The 20661-nt window shown below is 33.8% G+C and overlaps 1 protein-coding gene across 1 annotated transcript; it reads right to left on the bottom strand.

The window, feature by feature from the left end:
- Window positions 1–952: 952 nt before the first annotated feature.
- Window positions 953–20443, bottom strand: LOC132726121 (sushi, von Willebrand factor type A, EGF and pentraxin domain-containing protein 1-like). The gene is made up of 25 exons (XM_060711392.1): window positions 20196–20443; window positions 19527–19648; window positions 19068–19253; window positions 18365–18565; window positions 17721–17819; window positions 17136–17288; window positions 16080–16277; window positions 15566–15784; window positions 14671–14840; window positions 13617–13863; window positions 12664–12825; window positions 11972–12133; window positions 11186–11390; window positions 10381–10556; window positions 9033–9203; window positions 8422–8655; window positions 7623–7799; window positions 6646–6861; window positions 5775–6029; window positions 4905–5084; window positions 4334–4489; window positions 3544–3658; window positions 2323–2409; window positions 1735–1815; window positions 953–1475 (listed from the first exon to the last, which is right to left on the bottom strand). The coding sequence occupies exons 1-25, from the start codon at window positions 20435–20437 to the stop codon at window positions 1313–1315; spliced, it is 4377 nt and encodes a 1458-aa protein (XP_060567375.1). The 5' UTR covers window positions 20438–20443; the 3' UTR covers window positions 953–1312.
- Window positions 20444–20661: the final 218 nt, after the last annotated feature.

The following is a 20661-nucleotide window of genomic DNA, read 5'->3' as shown; positions in this document are numbered from 1 at the left end:
AAACGATTATTAACGTATACGTATTTCAACAGAAGTTTTTCTACAGATTGCGTATGGCCAATAAACGTTATAAATAAGTTAGCTTAAAATATATAACAATGAAAATTAAAAAAGGGAGACAACATCGTTTTTGTCCTATTCATATATTAATTCTTTTAAAATAAAAGTGTGACGGTTTCTAAAGAAGATACTATGATGTACAGCGTTAATATCACACACTTTAAGTTAGTTACCATTTTCATTATTTATTCATTTTCTTCGTTCGCTCGTTCGTTTGTTTGTTTTACTGATTATTGTGATATTACACTTTAAAGTCTTACTTTTAAAGCAAGTCAAGCGGATATCAACATGCACCCTGATTTTCCTGTGTCAACGTACAACATTTATAACATGCCATGCCAATTCAAAAATAAAATACAAACGAAACCAATGACTGTATAACTGAAACCTTTTTTAACAAAACTGAATTTATGTACATGTAGTTATCAGAGAATCAATAAAAATAGCATCCATACAAAATGAAGCAATAAATAAGATCAAATGAATTAACAATAAAGGCATGAATATCTAACAGGAAACATGTAATACTAGTAAATTTAAAATAACTGTGACTTAGGTCCGGCTAATAGTTACTTAGTAACTGTATAATGATCAACAAAGAAAATCTAAAAATCAAATCAAACAAGGTGTGAAATATATAAGCAAGAAGTGTTTGTCTTATATGAAAATGCTTCATTTTTTCAAATATGATACTTTACAAGATGGTGAGTGTCACTGTTAATACTTTGCATGGGTTCAAGATATGCAAAATATGGTGATACATATTTACATGAAGTATCCATCTATAGTCTTTAGATAATAAACATGATTTGTTGAATTAACAAAGTGGTAACATGCTCGCCATTCTGACATTTTACAGAAAATGTCCTGGTTATCATCATTAAAAAATTATATTTTCTCTTACGAAATTACACCAAATAACCGATTGCTAATTTTAATCAATCTTTTTTTGTCAATTGTCAATAATTATTAAAGCTTTTCTCGTCATGTCTAATTTAATCAAATCCTTCCGTTTGTACCTCTGATTTGACGAAAAATATTATTTATGCATCTCTGATTTGATGAATTCTGACGCTTTCATGTCCTATTTGGTGAAATCAATTTTGATGAAAGCTAAAATTTAAGCCATGTCCTGGCCATATCTCTTTAAATAGTATTTTTAAAGAACTCAGATATATTCATGCCATATGTCTGAACTGATGACAACATCCAAACCACTTCCATGCCGTATGTCTGATTTGATGAAATCACTCTACTCTTTCCACGCATTATGTTTTGTAGGGATAGGTGAAGAGTAACGGAACAGTTGCGACGTTTGACCGTATGAGATCGGCGTCTCGGGGAGATCGTCGATAGAGTATAGGTCTACATCTGGAGTTCCGGGAGATTTGAAAACTTCAAAGCTTAAATCATCTCTGAAATAAAAAACAACAACAACAACGTGAAAACGTTTCAACTGATCAACGCAAGCTTCTAGAACATTTACAAAAATGTAAATACGACAATTTTCGGAAGTTTTGAGGTTGCGTGGAAGCAAAAATGACCGTTTTACAAAAAAAACTGTAAATGGAGCTTTGTGTTCTATTATAAAGAAAGTCTATGGTCTCTTTGATAAAACAAAGTTATTTCAGTGATAACAATTTCATTATTAAATTTGGGACAGAAATATCTTACTCGTCTTCCAAGCTCGGTTCGTTAATTTCTGGGCTCAATACTTTCTCTTTCCTGATAGGTTTTCCTGTATACCATTTATTTCTGAAAAATATAACATATACTTTGTGTTTCTACAAAAAGCATAGCCAAGTGTTTCAAATGTCTTATAATAATTCAAACTGCAGGTATGTCTATGCGTAAAGTATATTTTTTTCGCATAATACAGTCATATTAGCCAACAAAGAAATAATATTACATACTTACATAATATTACATACTTACATAATCATGAAACACAATTTGTATTTATACTATGATAATATAATGTTATAAATGTGTAAAAAAAAAAGAGCAATAAAATATGTTTAAATCAAACTATCATGATAGAGAGTTAATGCATCCTTTTCTCGTGCCTTGATATGTGCGCATTTCAATCTCGAGCCCGCAAGATTGCCTTCTTTGTGAGAAATATTTTGTTTAATCATAAAAAATAGTTTCTGTATTATGTTAAATCAAATGCTTATAATAAAACAAATAATTAAAAAAAGCATACATGGAAAGTTTCTGAAAAAAATCAAAGTAAAGGAATAAAAGATTAAAGATGCATACTTTAGGTTAAATCTGACTGGAGGGGGCGTCACTGGTTCCGGCGTTTCACAATAGATGGCCTTTGTTTTATTTGGTCTTTTGAACTTCCTGAAAATACATAATAGTATATGTATAAAATAAGATATTTTTAAATTTACAAAATGAATTAATACATTATTTAAAAGTATTAACTTCACAAATGGTTAGTTTCCTGTTATATATGTTAAAGACACAGTGTCACCCTTGTAACGATGACTTCACATACATGATTTTGCTTTTTTTCGATGTGGCTGCTGTATAAAGATGGCCGCTTATAAATGGAGACGGGTGGGGTAAATTTTATGTGTGTGATTCTTCATTGATTAACAACATAATTAATTATGAAAACTTTGATTATTGAACAACATTCTGGCAATGCAGAATTTATTTTAGTTCGATTATGTCGAAGGCTATTAACAACATTTAAAATAATGGATCTAATAGATAGTGTAGTAGAAAACACAACTTTTTTTTATTATTATTATTTTACTTATCTCTAAAAAAGGAACGTGTTATTATACTTAATTACAAATATATTGTCAGATACAGATATATAATTATCACTCAAATCTGAATATAAACTTATTCTCTGTTTAAATGTTGAATCCCCTTGTGGCTGAGGAGTTGCCTTTAACAATTGAGGCATCATAATTGCAGCCACCGATTATCCCTGCGTGATCGTAAGATGCTACTAAATGGGTTTGAATTACTGAAGTCTATGCATCTTTTAGCTCCAGCAGGTAAGCTGGTTTTCACTCCTGCTGTTGCTTTAACATTGTAACCCCCAGAGTAAGCCAAAACCATCTTCCTGCCTTTGGCGCCATATAGCCTTAATTGTGATGGTGCGCCGTAAAACCAAACAACAACAAAAAAAAAGAATTGTCGAATGAAATACTTCTTTAGCCGGCAACATGGTGACAATGGAAAGACATATGAGCCGCGTCATGGCAAAACCAGCATAATGGGTTTGCCACAAGCATAGATCCAGACCAGCCTGCGCATTCGCGCAGTCTGATCAGGATCCATGCTGTTCGCTATCAGTTTCTCTTCTTGTAATAGAGTTGGTAAGCGAACAGCATGGATCCTGATCAGACTGCGCGGATGCAAAGGCTGGTCTGGATCCATGCTGGTCGCAAACGTACTATGTTGGTTTTGCCGTGACGCGGCTCATATTTAGTTTAACAGTTAATTATGAAACAGTACCTGTCCCAGAGCAAGTACATTGCAGCTACCAGGAGGATCAGACCTATCACTCCACCAAGACTTGCCAGGGTAAACAACTGCCAATCTATGTTCTCAACCTCTTCAGGAACCGTAACTATAAAATAGATTCAAGTCAAACAATGTCTAATTTTAATGTCTAATTTAAAGAAAGGCTTGTGCTAGGGTCACATATAAACATATCATTACATGTGTGGCAGAATACAAACTACATAATACAGTCTATTTAAACGTAGTATATAACAGCCCATTTAAACATTGCATGATCTTAGAATATCTATGACAACAGATTGAAAACGTTTTACGATATATATATATATACATGAAAATCGTAAATACAGATTCGAGAATTTTGATTCAGTATTAAGCTTATGTGAAGGATGTAGGTAGTGACGTCAAGACACCCTACTGGCAAGTTTTAGAGAAGAGTACCATAAAATATGTGTTTAACGTTTGTCCGAACCATATAAAATCGTATGTAGTACAGCCATATAATTTTGCTTAAGATATGATGATATTTATAATGTTTTTATAACATGCTCAACACAATTTTGTATACACAATTAAGCAATAGTATAGAAATTCAAATAACTCTAATACCATCACAATATAGAGAGGCAGTTTTAGTGAGATACGTAGATATGCCAGAATCTGTGGATTTCCTTCACCAGCGGAGGTTAAAATCTTCATTTAAGCTCAAACATATATGCAACTTAAAAGCACACTAAAATACGTTAAGTAGAATATGTAACATAATTTAAGATCATTGTACCATTGCATAGCTCTCGGTCACGTGTCATCAACCCCCTCGTGGTATAACCATCCGGGCATTCCTTACAGGAGGCGTGGCCAATCTCGTCTTGGTAATACCCTCTGTCACATAGTTTACAGTAATTGTCTGAGGCATACGCCCCCTTACCGCATGGTACTTAAAATAACAATAAAAACGTGGTATGATTTAATTCTAACTTAAAATGAAAAAACATAAGTTCATAAAAATCATGATAAAAAATGGCAAATACAGCTAAATTACCAATATATTTCAAAAGATTGACTATTAAAATGGTGACTGGCCACTAACTGATAGCGACAAATTTTAAGGATGTATTAAAAAGTATCTATCCAATTTTTATCTCTTGAACGTAAATGGTAGATTCTGAACGGTATTTACAAACAATTTCGGTGGGTCGAATGGCTTACTGATTATTTTTGCATAGCACAATATAAAATTAAAAACAATTATGGTAAAAAATGTGAAGTTATTTGACTTTTCACCTGCACGTGACAGAATGTCATTTGGAAGTGATATAGGAATTAAGATAAAGAATACTGAATATACATACTGCAATAATGCATGACTGGAACATATCTGTCCGAACAGTGTGACGTCCCATCTATAGTTGAACTGTTAACTTCTACATTATAGTCTTCACCGTCGTACTGCACAGTGAACTCCATATTGTCTATATACTGTTCCATACTTATAACAAAGTCTTCAAGCAAGTTGTTGCATTCATCTATACCTGAACAAGCCAAACATACAGACATACAAACATACAGACATTACACTTAATGCACGACATGACTTATCAAAATAGGTTAAGGGATTGGGACAAGTTATAAAAAAAACGAAATAAAAAAGACGAAACAAAAGATGTCCTGTATGCCTCACACAAATTGTATGTAAACACATTGTTCAGAACCAAGTTTTCTCACTTATAAATAGCCATTTTCTCAGTCAATAATTTTTGCAGTAATCCGGTCGTAGGAGCAATGTTACAGGCAGACTGTCCAAGAGATAAACAAAAATGTTGTCTTAGTATCATAAGGTCTCTTTGTATCTAATAGAAATCCATTCATGACAGTATACTTTTAGATAAAACCTGTTACAACGGTACCAAATAAACATATTAATTGGTCATACATGTATTTCATTAATCTGTGCAAATGAATTAATCATAAATATTTAACTCTTGTGATTTATAAGATTGTACAACTTTTATCTCAAGCGGCTTTCAACAAAGTATTAGTCTTATAGTAGATCGATATAGATCTTATAAAGTTTTTCGACGAACGCCGTGACAGTTATCACAAGAACTCCTGACAAGTTATCATAAGAACTCCATCCCTCGTTTAACAGTTGCTCCCCAGTGATTTACAAAATCTATTAAAGCAATATTGAACTATCACGTATATTAATTATTATGACCTACTTGATGTTGGTTGGCACGTGAGCGTTACGGTAAACATTACGTCATCACTGTCATCACGTTTCCTACGAAATGAAGTATCAACAAGGGAGACTACTGTGCCTGAATGTGTACACCTGCCTGACTGAACACAACCTGTCTCTAGTACTTTACCATCTACGACATTTATGATGTTAGTCCTCGTGGAATCTTCTAATGAGTCTAATTCTGTATATTTTGCCGAGTATTGAAGATCGTTTCTCAACGCCATGTGTTTCTCTTTAATGTTAAATATATTGTGTAAAATAGTTACTTTTGTAATTAAGAAACCATTTGTTTAAACAAATGTAAAAAATAATTGTCAGTAAAGCAAATTGCCATATGTGAACGAGTTATAAGATTAATACAACTCTCTTGCGACAAATACTCATCTATACAATCAGAACTATCAGTGACGACGTAACCGCGGGCACATGAATACATTGTTGTTAATTAAAGTTACGTGACGTTATGTATACTGTTCTAAGTATTTAAATAAAGAGATCTTTTCTGCTGATGATATCGTTGAATCCTTTACCAAAAAAAAATGTTGCTTTTTTAATAGATATATTCATTTTGGCATCACTGCTCAAGGAGCGTCTACCGCGTTTTATTAATAACAAATAGTAGTTTTTTGTTCAACATCATTACCATTTGATTATTTTCTGCTGATGATATCGTTGAACCCGCTACCAAAACATGCATTTTTAAACAAACATGCATGTATTTTTTTCTTCAGGACTACAGGAGCGTCCACCGCATTTTATTTATAACAACTACTAATATGTCTTTTAGCGTAATCTACATGTAACCTATCCTTACATGATCTAAATGACAGTATATTTTCAGCACTTACTGGTACATGATGGTATTTGTGTGAAAGGATTGTCACTGGTTTTGATATTCCACGTATATCCGGTGTCAGGGCCACAGAATAGCTGAAGGTAAATATTGTTATCAAATGCATAACCCTCGTGACACACTGGCGTACATTCACGTGTTGTATTTCTATCGTCTGCCCAGACACAGTCCATGTTGCCATAATCAACTCTTGTCGGGTTCACAGCACAATCTTTGTTTGTAAATAAAAATTACTTATGTTATCAAAATTCTTATATCTTTCCGGTTTCATACCAAAAGGAATTGTTTTAGGAAACTATAGGTACGGGAAATGTATTGAAAAGTCTTTAATAGCAAAATCAAATATTCAAAAGCAAATACAAAACTATGTTTTTTTTCAAAGTGGGCCCATCAATATTTTTGGGCACAGGAAAAAGTTTCTCTTGATAGCCTTTTAAAATTTTAGGCTATTATGTAACCCCCATTTCAAATGTAAAAAAAAAAAAAGGAAAATAAATTCAAAATTAAGTAAGGAAACGTTACAATTTTTATGCAATGCACTTCTACTTAATGAGATATATCTACCAATTTCTTGTTGACAGTAAAAGCAGTAAAAGAGTTATGAACCGGACAAGAAAATGCGGACGGACAGACGGACGGACAGACAGACAGGCGGACGAATAAAGCGGCGATTATATGCTAGTTCTTCGAGGAGCATAAAAATCGTGATTTCCACTATAACCTACCCGTTCCCCATAAGACCTATTGCAACTATTTGCGTAACAAATATTATGTGATTTATGTCATATGGACTAGTGAAAAAGCCAGATCTATTCATGGGAGAAAAACTTGTAACATAGTCGTAATGTTTAACTTCGTTTGAAACCCAATACGATAACTAAACGTTGTCTTTTTTCTATATATTTCAACAGATGTTTTATTTTCTGACAGAGAACCAGACTATTTCTATATCAATGACTTTAGCATCATTACCATTAACACAAACTGTGTCTGTATCACAAGTTACCAAATCGTCACTGTCTCCAGTACAATTCATTCCACCGTTGCTAGGCACCGGGTTGTTACACACACGTGACCTTTGCTGAACACCGATACCACATGTAACCGAGCATGCTCCGGCAATATCCCAACCCGTCCAACCACCATCAACTGTCAGATAAAATTTAAATAATCAGATCTACTATTAATATGCCAGTCATTGCTCTTTTATTGTCAAACGTTAAACAAATTTTCAAGTTGTATGGGATATTTTGTTTTTCATCTCTACCTAAAAAAAACTGATAGCATTTTCTAACCCATACCACGCTAAATATCTTAAAAAGAAGTGTTAAATCTGACTCAAGTCCAGATCTACTTATTTCTTACATGTATTTAGGTGTTGATTTTAATCAGATTGAAGACTTGTCCATCTTACAATCTAGACAAAACTAGTCATCACGTTTGGGAAAAGTTACAAAACACATGTATAAACGGACTAAATCACGATCAGCTTCGGTAATTTGGAAGTGCTGGCTGATTTTGGTCTGCGATTGGGCGCATAGTGCCACTAGAACTCTTAGGGTTTAGAGACATTACCTTAATGGTGATGAACTTACGAACTTACTTTCACAGCTACACTTGAATTACCTGTTTCAAATACATGGAAACAATAACTAATAGTCTTAATTTGCTGTTATTTGACAGTTTATTTCCTAAGGTCTTTCCAACTAAAGAACCCACTTGATGTTTTTATATATTATTAATCTGGTCCTTTTGTAAAAAGAAAACTTACCAATCAATAGTTCACACAGTTCCCCAGTGTAACTTTCAGTACACAAGCATGTATATATGTCAACACCGTCTACACAAGTGCCATTATTCTGACAAATATGACCTTCACAGTCACTTATCTCTGTTTCGCAAACGGTCCCCTTATATCCGGTCGCGCATGTGCAGAAGAAGCCTGTCAGTGTGTTTGTACATTGTCCGCCATTTTGACACGGCGATGAAGAGCAGTTATCATTTGCTACAATATAACAAGTAGTCAAAATTGTGCGACTTCTTCAAATAAAATGGAAATAGCTGTCATGTTTGAACCTTAAGGTTTCTGACGCTAAAGTTCATTTGCTTTATGAAGCCATTTAGCTGTAAAGCTTGATGCGTTTTTTACACTTTCATTTAAATTATTCCAAGCATATTGTAAGATTGGTTTTAAAGATACAGATTTTTGCAGAATTTTTTACATAAACGAGGGAAATATCTTTCCATCTCTCCTACGAAAACAGACATTTTTGATATACTAATAGTGACATCGTGTCACATTCCAGACACCGAATTAAACTATATTACAAACATTAAAAGAAACTTTAAAAAGTTTGCGTGACATCTATAATTGTTCAATACCATCACAGTTTGTGTAGGTGACCACGAATGACCCATCATGTTGCGCAAACTGCCTCCACGTGACCAGATCACCATTCATTTCCGGTACACATGTCCCTGTGTTATCACTGCTGGGATGTCGTATGCTAGACCACATGTGTAACTGCGACACACCTCCATCGAATCCCATACCTATCGCAAAAATGCATGCATTTAATAAAATAAAATCAACGTTTGAGTCTGTATTATGTTACATCGGTTTAAAGTGTTTACTGCAAGACCTGAACACAGGGACAATACACTGTGATGTTGTTTTTTTTTTGTTTTTTTTTTGTTTTGGGTTTTACGTCACATCGACACAGTATAGGTCATATCGCGACGTTCCAGCTTTACTGGTGGAGGAAGACCTCAGGTGCCCTTCCGTGCATTATTTCAGGCACGAACGGGCACCTGAGTAGAACCACCGACGTTCCGAAAGCTAGCTGGATAGCTTCCTCACATGAAAGAATCCAAAGTCCCTGTCGGGATTCGAACCCACAGCGGTGAGGGGCAAGTGGTTTGAAGTCAACGACCTTAACACTGTGATGTGATAAACTCTAACACAAAGTAAACCTCTACCATTAAACTCTGCTATAGCCATAAAAGCCAAAATCCGACACAACTGTACTTTTATGACACTATTTGACAATTAAAAGTATACCTCTATAATATCAATCATAACTAAATCGGAAATTGAAATTAATTTATAATTTATGGAGTTAGGGTATTACTAGATCACAGATTGTTTCCCTGTTGACTTGAACGGATTCTGTGAATCTTTAGATTTTTCTTTTCTTCTTTAAAGACAATTGTGATTCATTTCAGTCTCCCTTATCTAATTTATTGAACTATGCGATGAATTTAGTGAAAAATCTTACAAGGACCTGGGACAGAAGTTATCTTCTGTCCCAGCAAGGACTTACGAATTGACAGACATGTAGCTGGTTGATGGGGTCATTAAATTTGTTAGTAACATTAATTCTTAAATACGTGATAAAATGAAATGTGACGCTGTATATAGAATACCTCCCAACTTCCAATTTAACAACTCTTAAATGTTTATAAAATATACTTTATCATTTTTAACAGAGATCATTTGAGATTAAGGCATTTTCATATTTCAATTTTGCCATTTTAGGCTTTCTTTAGGGATTCCGGTTATTTAATTGTTGTTTCTTTTTTCTATTTTTGAAATTAATGAATGACACAAATACAAAAAATGAATCAACGAGAAAAAGGATGAGGAAAGAAGAGATTTGCCTAATTACTTAATAATCACTTCTTTATTATTTAAAAAAAAAATAATATTATCAGACCAGACTTAACTCACCACCAACTTCAAGACTAGCAGGTCCAGTAACATTGTCCGTGATTGGTCGGTCCAGAGGAACGTGTAATACCTCACTATTGCCTAGATACAAACGTAGGTCACCCACCGTGTGTGTCACCGTTATTCTCTTCCATGCGAGATTATCCGAGAGGTCTATACCACTGTCGTATTGCCCACTGATTGACACAAAGGTACATTATAATTGAGTTATTAATATTATTTAAAATTTCAATCAGTCATTAAACAGAAAATTATATCTTATAGCCTTAATTGCTTTTATTTTTATTTTACATTTACAGTGTAACCTTTGCAAAGTGGCCCCTCTGTAGAACAATTGCCTCTTTGCAACAACATAATCAAATATTCCAAAACTAATAATTAAAACTGAATTTAACCTCCTAAGAACCACACCTCTCAATAATCACTAAATTATTTGCCTCTCAAAGAGGTTTCACTGTATTACTAAACATACTGGAAATAAAGTTACGAATATAAGTCAATATATTGATACCATGAACAAAATACTAATAAACGAAAGTTTTGTTTTGTCGCTGTTGTTGGTTTTGCTGTTGTTTTGATGATGATGATGATGATGATGATGTTGTTGTTGGTGTTGCTGTTGTTGTTGTTGGTTTTGCTGTTGTTTTGATGATGATGATGATGATGATGTTGTTGTTGCTGTTGTTGTTGTTGTTGTTGCTGCTGCTGCTGCTGCTGCTGCTGTTGTTGTTGTTGTTGTTGTTGTTTTTATTGCTCATTATTTCCAGATGTAATTGGACGATTTAAAACAACATAATCCACAAACCTGCTTAGCTCCACAACAAGTGAATTGTTGTTCTTTAATGACATAAGCGATTCACCATTCTCATTCGACAAAGTGACAACTGCATCACATGTAGAACACTGAAGCCAACCGGATAATGTAAACGTGGATACGTCCTGTAACTCAACGCTAACGACCGCTGACGTTAAACTTACAACCGATGTTGACGTAAAAATGATGTCAAAATCTGAAATAACAATAAAATTACTTTGAACGGCGATATTACATATAGGGCAATTATAACAACCATAATATATTACATGTATAATGAAAGAAATGGAATACTAGTAAGATAGATAAAAAATACCATAAAATTAAACAAAAGTAAAGTTACCAGAGAGGAAAATAACAGCCTTTACAAATAGATGTAGTCAATATGTGATACTAATGATCTTTTTTAAGAAATCGTCCTACAGTCTCTTTGAAGCTTTTATCATGTTGAACGTCCGCCAAAGATTGGAAAGAAATCATTTATCCCTAACTAGGTTTTCTAAAAAAAAAAGGTAATTACTGGCTAGTTATTCAGGACAGCCGGTTAGGTAAATGAACTGACTGTCTAGATATGACTAAAATTTGATAAAACCAACAAATAAACTGAAAACATAAGCAAATAACTTACAAAATATTTTAGATACTTGAGTTAAAAGTAAAGTTTTTTGTATATGTTTGTTATCTGAATCATTATTTGCAACATATTTAGTGGGTAATTCGTAAGTAAAAAGGACATGATCAAATTTAGAGTCCTGACTTTATCTTGTATATACCTACCTTGACACTCGGTAACGGAAGTTGAAGCTGGTGTAAATGTTGTCTGTGACCCGGGGCAGTTTGTACATTCAGTACTACTAGTAGTGTTACTAAAGGACCCCGTGACACAGGTAGAACATGGCGAGGTACCAGTCCGTGAGTAATAGCCTGGTTCACAACCATCTGAATACATACATGTATATAATATTATACCTGTTCTAAAATCTTCACACTAAAACAAAAACTACTAACATCCCCTAAAAATAATAAAAACTTTCTTCTTTCATTTATTACTTTTAGTACTCTTGCACTTTTCTGAGTTTACCCATTAACAATCTTTTTTGTTGTTGTTGTTCAAAGATATTAAAGCACATGTACAAACTTGCATCCGAGTCCAATTAATATATATATTCTAACCATTCGTGTCTTTTAAAAGATCGGATGTGTATAATGATTGTTATTTACAAAAGAATCCCCCTATTTTAAAAAAATAACATGATATAGCTACTGGTCCGAAAAATCATTATAACGACTAGACACTGTGTCATGCGATAATTTGCAAAGTTGGAAGTGTATGCTATCTATTCAACACTAGTATGCATTATAGTTGTTATTCAGCCAATATTCAATATAATCAAAAGAGTTACATTGTCTTATTGAAGTTTCAATATTTACAAATACACGTATACAAAAATGATTTATCAAAGATGTACCAAGGCATTGTGAGGCTAAAGTTGTCGCCCTTGTTACCGTTGTTTTACCCTCGGGACATTGTATACATTCAGACTGCCTGGGCGTGTGCTGGTAGTAACCGACGGGGCAGCTTAAACATAACATTGTCACGTTGTCATAGAAATAGCCAGCATTACATTTAACTGAAAATGAAATAATAATAATTAAGCCTTTACATTGTTACTGACAAAGAATTAAAGAACACAAGGAGATAGATACGTGACGCTTTTTCTTTGTGTTTCTTCTGCCACCCCCCCCCCCTCCACCTTTCTCAGGAAACGTAATTATTAATAACATCTTAATTTCTTACAGTTGTTTAGTAATTAGACAAATTAAGATTATCATGTAAAGCCTTATAAATACCGTTTCCCATTTGGTTACCGTTATTTTATTTTATGGCGACCTTAAGTGATATGAATTCTAAGTTGTTTGTTTGTTTTTCAAACCTAAAAAGGAACAGATATCATGAAAAACATAATCATCGCCAAACATTGAAAAATTGAAAACTTTGCAGGTTCGGTATGATTGAAGGTAGTGGTTAATGCAAACAACTGTTGATGCCCCCCTGCACCGACTAAAGTAAATTATTGTGCTCTTTACAAAAAAAAAGAATTGTGGTCAACTAGATACAATGATACTTAGAGGGGGGATCAAAGGTTTGAAGCCAGCATATTACAAATAGCTGTTAAAAGAAAAAAAATCAGGCAACAAAAACCTAAGGATGATTATACAGTATTCCAGGAAGAATGCTTGAACAAATTAACAGGAGTAGAGTATCTCTGGTGAAGTCCATCAAACTGGCACCACTTCTTGATGCCAGAAAATCAAGCTTTAGATTCAACTGTTTAAATAATACATACCATCATTATTATAACAAAATAAAACAATGGGACGCTTATAAGAAAGTAATGGTATCAAACAACGTGTAACTCACCACATCTCGATGTTTTTGTATCAACCCCACTACCAGGTTCACAGATCACATTAGGATAAGACACCTCTATACCCTCCGGTGTTATACCAGCACCATCATCAATAGTCAGGTCCATTTGTATTTGATCATCTAAACTTTTGTTGATTATATCACTTCTGAGGGTGGCAATATTTGAATAGTCCATATTTGGTGTAAGGTTTATGTCAAACTCAACTGCGGTGTGGTTAGTGGTGTCCATACACAACACCTATGCATTAAACAGTTAAATAAGGAAAGCTTTAATTGTTTCTATATTCTTTATTGTTGTCCATTCAGTTAGAAAAAGTTTACAAAAGAAACTTATGTAGAAATTCACTTCATTCATTACAATATTAATTCTAGTAAAGCTAAATTTCATAAGTTACAGTATTGAATAAAAACAGCCATTCAACAAAAATATTCTTGTGATTTAACAAAAACAAAGATCGTAGAATACATTCTGAAATATAGCGTACAGTTTAAAACCTACGTCTTAAACTTCATCGGCAGATCTAATGTCTCTCATTATTGAAACTAAATACACAATGTACAAAAGTCGCGCAGAAGTAAAGTTTGGTGGCTGATTTGGTACACGATCACAACCTTTATCGTCATCGCCTTTTCGTCTTGACGCGCATTTCCGCACTGTCGTCTTGTCGCTAGCGAAGCACGCCAATCGGCACGTTGTCGTGCGACGCGATGTCGCCCCGTCGCTTGGCCTATATATATATACAAATAATAACAAATCCTTCGATATGAGCCGAGCGACAATGTGACATTGCGCCAAGACACCGCACGACAACGCGCCGTTTGGCGTACATCGTTAGCGTAAGGACGACTAGATGAAAGTCCGACAACGCGTCGTTTGGCGATTTGTCGTGTTGTTGCTAGCGACAACACGACGCATAAAAGTGTTCCAAATCAGCCACTAAAGTAAAGCGACTAGATCAGACAATGATGAGAAAATGAATTTGGTCTCACCTGGTCGTATATAAGTATAATTAGTGAGCATTTTTAGTATTATAGAGGCGTTTACCTGTGCATTTGTAACATTACAGCTCGGTGACATACAATCAGGTCGCAACGCTAGTTTTAAAGAATACACGAGATCCTCGAGCAATGTCTCGTTAATAATGTCTGAACAATTATCAATGTTACCATAGTCTACACGCATAGTGAGGTCAAGCATTTTTCGAGCATCTTCCTCTGTAAATGTAAGCAAATAATTATTTTATTTCTAAAATTCGTTAATAAAGTGACAATGTGCTATGTAGTAAATATGTTTCTAATTTCATTAAAGGCCCATTATGGTCCAAAAATGCTTTAATTTTTATTCATGAAAAAAAAATTGTTTTTATGTCCTGCAAAATAGTTCCCAAAAGATTACTCATCGGCCAATCACCTAAAGTTTACATCTGTTGCTCTAATGAAGTAGGTTCAGTGATAGTGATTTGGTATTTTGTATGGAAGTCAAAATACTACTTTGTTTACATTATGCTACTTTTACGATAAATAATCTTACATTCAACGTTACTTTCTTCAGGTTATAAGCATCTAACATAAGCTTAAAGTATTATGCTAAAAAAGGGAACAATCTATTCGTTTCTGTTTAATACAAATTAAGCTTATATTATATACGAGACAACTATTACATTTAAAGTTTGACAGTCGTGCAGTGGTACATTCGTTAACACGAAATGAAAGAAAAATGTTATTGAAATCTCTGAGAATTTAATTACATCTGTTAGATTGTGACACCCTCACTCATTGAAAATATCGTTAGTAAAATACTAGACGAGATGTTAAGTACTGACGACTGAATATTTTTTAACTTCATCAGTGCATATCAAACTATGGAGGCGGAGAACATCAACTATTTTGCTAAATAATATTATTTTTAAAGAAAACTTTCGATGTAAATTTCTTTTGACCTTGACATCCCGGAAGTTCGCCGTTGTTTGTCCAGTAACCGGCCTCTCCACATACGATAAGGGTATCATACACATCTACTTCGTCATAATCAGTACCCGTGTCGTTGATGACGACATATCCGGTATCACAGGTCATGTGACAAACGTTGCCTAGTTCCCAGGTGTCACACTGTAGCGCACCATTCATCGGAACGCTCAATGTCGGACATGTATCTAGTGCTGTGTGAAATTTAAAGAAAAATAGTAGAATGTTTTGTTATGTTTTACAAGATTTAGAATTGAAAAACAAGCTTCAAGAGCCTAGACTGGTTCTTTCGTTGAGGGATAGTATCGAAGAGTAAGCAACATAGTTTGTAGGGGATAAGAAACGTGAATTCACTGAACAAATGTACGTTAAAACATAGAAAACTGAGGCAGTATTAGACACTCAGACAATTATATCTACATCTTGAATCTGGTAATACCTTGTTTACTATTTAAGAAAACTCATTAGGCATAGCATGGAGTAACCAACCTTCACAGTACGGCTGTTCCTGGAAGTTCCATTTTCCTACTGGTATTGTGATATCCTCTTGTATACAAACAGCTGTAGGGTTACCAATGAGAACCGTACCTAGTTGACATGATATATCACACTGTGCACCTAGAATAGTACCGTCTTGACATACCACAGTCATGTACGGTGTTTCCTCTAATTCTGGACACGAACTCTCTGGAAAAAAAAACTTTAAATATAATTCTTCAACAGTCAGTTTTATTCGTACCTTCTATAACTACATTTTTATTCTTTTGTAACGTTCCTGCAAAATATTATCATGTGTCTGTAGATGCTTTAGAGAATCGTGTTCATAATCTTAAGCTATCAATATGCCTCTCTATTTTTGAAAACAACATTAAATAAGCAAACTACAACTTTAAAGCATTTACTATGTTAGACAAGCCCAAAATGTGGTCTTTTCTGACCAGTGCAAGAATTGACTGTGAACTGCATAAAAGGGATGATTTCTCTTTTTTTTTGGAGGAAGTGGCAGAAATCGTCTTGCATTACTGGAAATGCGACCACCGCAGCTAACTATGCAGAACATCTTTATCTTAGTAATAATTAGAGCACTTTGGTAACACACCAGTATTGTATAAACTTGCTAAGACATAAAGACATTTTGGTACATTAAAACATATATGTTTGGTATAAATTTACTTTATAAAATCAAAGTTAAGACCTCTTTACAAGATAAACGAAATTACTTCAAACCTTTTAGGTTAAAGAACAAAGTCAGTTATATCAAGTATCTATGAATTTATTGTGTGTGTAAGTTAAGAGTAGCAAATATACGATGTCGAGGGAGAAAAGGTTCAAACCCAGGTAGGGTTATGAGCCATTTGCCATATATGAGATCGGTTGGCTTAATAGAATCGTAATTTCACATGACTGAATGCAACATCTGAGCTTATTCATGACTAAAATTCCTTGTGATATCTAAAGAGCAGATACCGTTCATTCCATTCAGTGCTTTTCCAGTCTCTTACAAATCGTGGGTGTCATTTAGAACTATCAGGGGAAGTAACTCACGTTTTACAACAACCGGAAACGAGCAGACCAGAGAGTTATTCATGGTATCGGAGGAACTATATTGCACGTTGTATTGGCCTATCTGTAACAGTGAACCGGAAACTGGTCCGGATGTTTGAAACACGGGAACTGAATGTCCACTGTTGTCGGTCGCTGTTTGAAAGATAAAGAGTTAAAGTTAAATTTGAAAAAAATTTTTGTTGTTAAAATTTAAACATGTTAAAGAATTAAATAGAAGAGGAGAATGAATGTGTAATTTCTCTAACTCAATAGTAATAACTTAATCAAATTCACAAAAATGTAAAATAACGCTTTTAGGAATAAAAACGAACAAATGTATTTAAGTAAGATCTTTAGTGTGTGATATAACTTATATTTCACAAATTAGATATAATATTTCACTGTTACAAAATTGTCCAATATAAAACCAAAGTGCATCGCAACAAGTGACGTTAGAAATACATACTGATAACTTAAATCACAATAAGTACAAGCAAAATACAAATTTACTTTAATTTGTAAGAGATGCATAACTTTAAATTAAAAAATAGAAATAAAAGAAAATCAAAGATGTCATATGTATACCAGTGGGATCGTCCCAGTGCACGTGACCAGAATATTGAAGCTGATAAGCATATCCTGCTACTGCAAATGGACAGTCTGTATAGACAGGGGCTGACGTATCTATGAACAAATAATATCATGAATAACGTAAAATGTTTGCCAATGTAATCTTTCACTATGTATTTTACATCCTCATCAAATTGAAATAAAAAAAACCTAAGTGGAGACACAACTTCTTATCTTATACCTATATTTTAATGGACTGGTGAGTTTAAGCTTTTTAACGAAATAACTTTAAACCAACTGACCAAATGACATGTCATTTCAACGTAATAAAACTTGCGTTCACACAGTACTAGTATTACATTTCGTTTCAGATAAATAATCACCCTGTTGATTAATTCGTTTTATCGAAATGATTATTATTGACAAATAACTAAGATTTTTCTTTTAATTTAAGTTTTCGTTTAGATAAAACAATACAAGTTCATCAAAAATTCTATAGTCGCATTCTCTACAGGTATAGCTATTCACAGAAACAACTTAAAGAAACATAAAATATTTACGAATGTTTCAAAAAATATGATGTACTAGCAAATTTAGAACCATTTCATCTTATTTATCTATTGAACAGTTAAAGAAAAAAGTTAATTTATAACACAAACCTAGACATTCCGGCGTTTCACCTATCCAGCTACCATTTTCGTTACACAGTTTTGTAGGGTTGTGTCCAGGAAGTATGGCATATCCATCAATACATGTATATGTGCATTTACTAGCAAAGTAATTCTCATTGGTACATGATATGTTGACTATCTCCATTCCGTTGATGTCTTTAGCCAGCTCCAAAACCGGACACTGTATTTCTGTCGGTGAAAATAAAACGTGAGCTTTTTAAGACATCAAAATGTATGCATCGAATAAATAACGAGACACTTAGTTTTTTTTCCGGATTTTCTAGGAGCAAAGCAATAACAAAAAGGTAGGAACGTTGTATAAAAATATAGTGGTGATGAGACGTCACTGCAGTGGGCGTTACCCTGTACGGTTCGAGATTGCATGTTTTGAAAGTACAGAAGTTGGACTTTGTCCCATCTAACCAGCGAAACATACTCGAGAATAGATTTAAAGCATGGAAGCGACTTCAATTCGTTATTCTCCTATAACATATCTAAAGAAAATAGTTTTATTCTTGCATGTTCCATTTCTTATATATTATAAAGTTTGATAATAATTTTTTTAAAGAAACAAAGAAGGAAAAAAAGACTGAAAGTATGGTAAATGAAAGCTCAATAAGCCTTAGTTGTAATTCGGTACGTAAAGGCTAATATATTAAAACACACAACAGACATGTCATGGATAACTCACTCTGACAAAATGGCGGAGAGGAGTTATCCCACTCCCCATTGTTTAAACATTCCCTCATAGCCGGTCCAACCAGCTCGTGACCGGTGTAACAGCCAAACTCGCACACAGTACCATATCTCATATCGTAACCAACGTTACATAACATCGAACCGTCCACCAGATCACTCCACGTGCTACACCGGATAACTGAAAAATGGTGTACAGTTATTACTATTGCTACATGAAAGTAAGGATTTTTTTTATTTATTTTTCGATGATTTATCCTTTTTACATTCTGTAAAACAAAAACTTACTTTTCTTTAACTATCAGTATCTACATACCTACATACCTACCGACCTTAATTTTACGAAACCCAGAAAACTATATATTGGCGCTTAAATGAAGCTGATTAATTAGTACAGAGAATCTTTTTGGAAATGAAAATACAAATATTTGTTTGATAAACTAAAGAACTGTACCTTCAACCGTTACGTTAAACGAACAGGAAGCAAAGTTGCCACTTTTATCTCGTGCATGATACGATATTGTAGTCACGCCTTCGCTGAACACGTGACCTGACGGTGGTCCAGTTTGCGTCTTTCTACATGAAAAGATTATAAAGTTTAACAGTGACGGGATTTTTTTAATAAAACACTTCCTTTTCCTAGATAACTCACTCTGACAAAATGGAGCACTCCCCAGTGTCTAAACACTTCCTGTAGCCGGTCCAACCAGTTAGTCATTTATGGATACTGATAACAGACATGATTTCACTTCAGCGATATTTCTTAACTTAAAATTCATGTTTTTTTTGTTATATAACTGAAGTCAGAATGTTTTCATTGAAAATTCTTGAAGTTTTTATACAACAAATGTGTTATACTTAAAAATTAAAAGATTCGTGGCTTATACATTAAAACAAACTCACATTTATCAAATAGTTGAATTAACATGGCGTATGCATTTGGAGGCGTGGTAATATAATTGTACGGAAAAAAGCTTTCAATGTAAAATACAATGTATTTATAATCTTACGTAATTACGATGTCACTGTCGTCTAATATTAAATTATGAATTAAATATGATGGCGTGGTTATATAATTGTAAGAGAAGAATATTTTGAAAATTTAAAATTCTTATAAACATACGTAATTGTGTCGTCACTGTTGTCATTGACAACAACAGAACTTTCCTCCCACGATATAGAAATATTTTTAGCGGTCGGATCAGCTATCCTGTGAATACTAGATGGACACGTGATTGTAGGGGGAGTCATGTCACGTGTGGGCGTCGACCTACCATCACCAGCTAGGATGACTCGATTGCAGGAACGTGTCACGTGTAAACATACAGCCAAAATCAGAAACGAAACTATAATTCTTGTAGACATTTTTTGAAATCTGGAAACAAACAAAAAAGAAAGTTAATAGATATTTAATTTTTTACTTATTATGAAACAAATGTCAAAAAAAAATCAATAACATATCACATATTGTTATGACTATTTTATTTTCCAAAATATACCAAATATATGTATCGAACAAAGCTACATTAATTTTTTAAAGGAAGACACAGGCAAAATGTTCATTTGTTTGTTTTGAAATTTTCATTCAT

The sequence above is a fragment of the Ruditapes philippinarum genome, unplaced genomic scaffold, assembly GCF_026571515.1.
Source record: "Ruditapes philippinarum isolate M1 unplaced genomic scaffold, ASM2657151v2 ctg3064_1_1_1_1, whole genome shotgun sequence".
In the NCBI taxonomy this organism is placed as follows: domain Eukaryota; kingdom Metazoa; phylum Mollusca; class Bivalvia; order Venerida; family Veneridae; genus Ruditapes; species Ruditapes philippinarum.
Note: the sequence above shows the minus strand (reverse complement) of the source record. Positions and strands in the feature narration are given on the sequence as shown.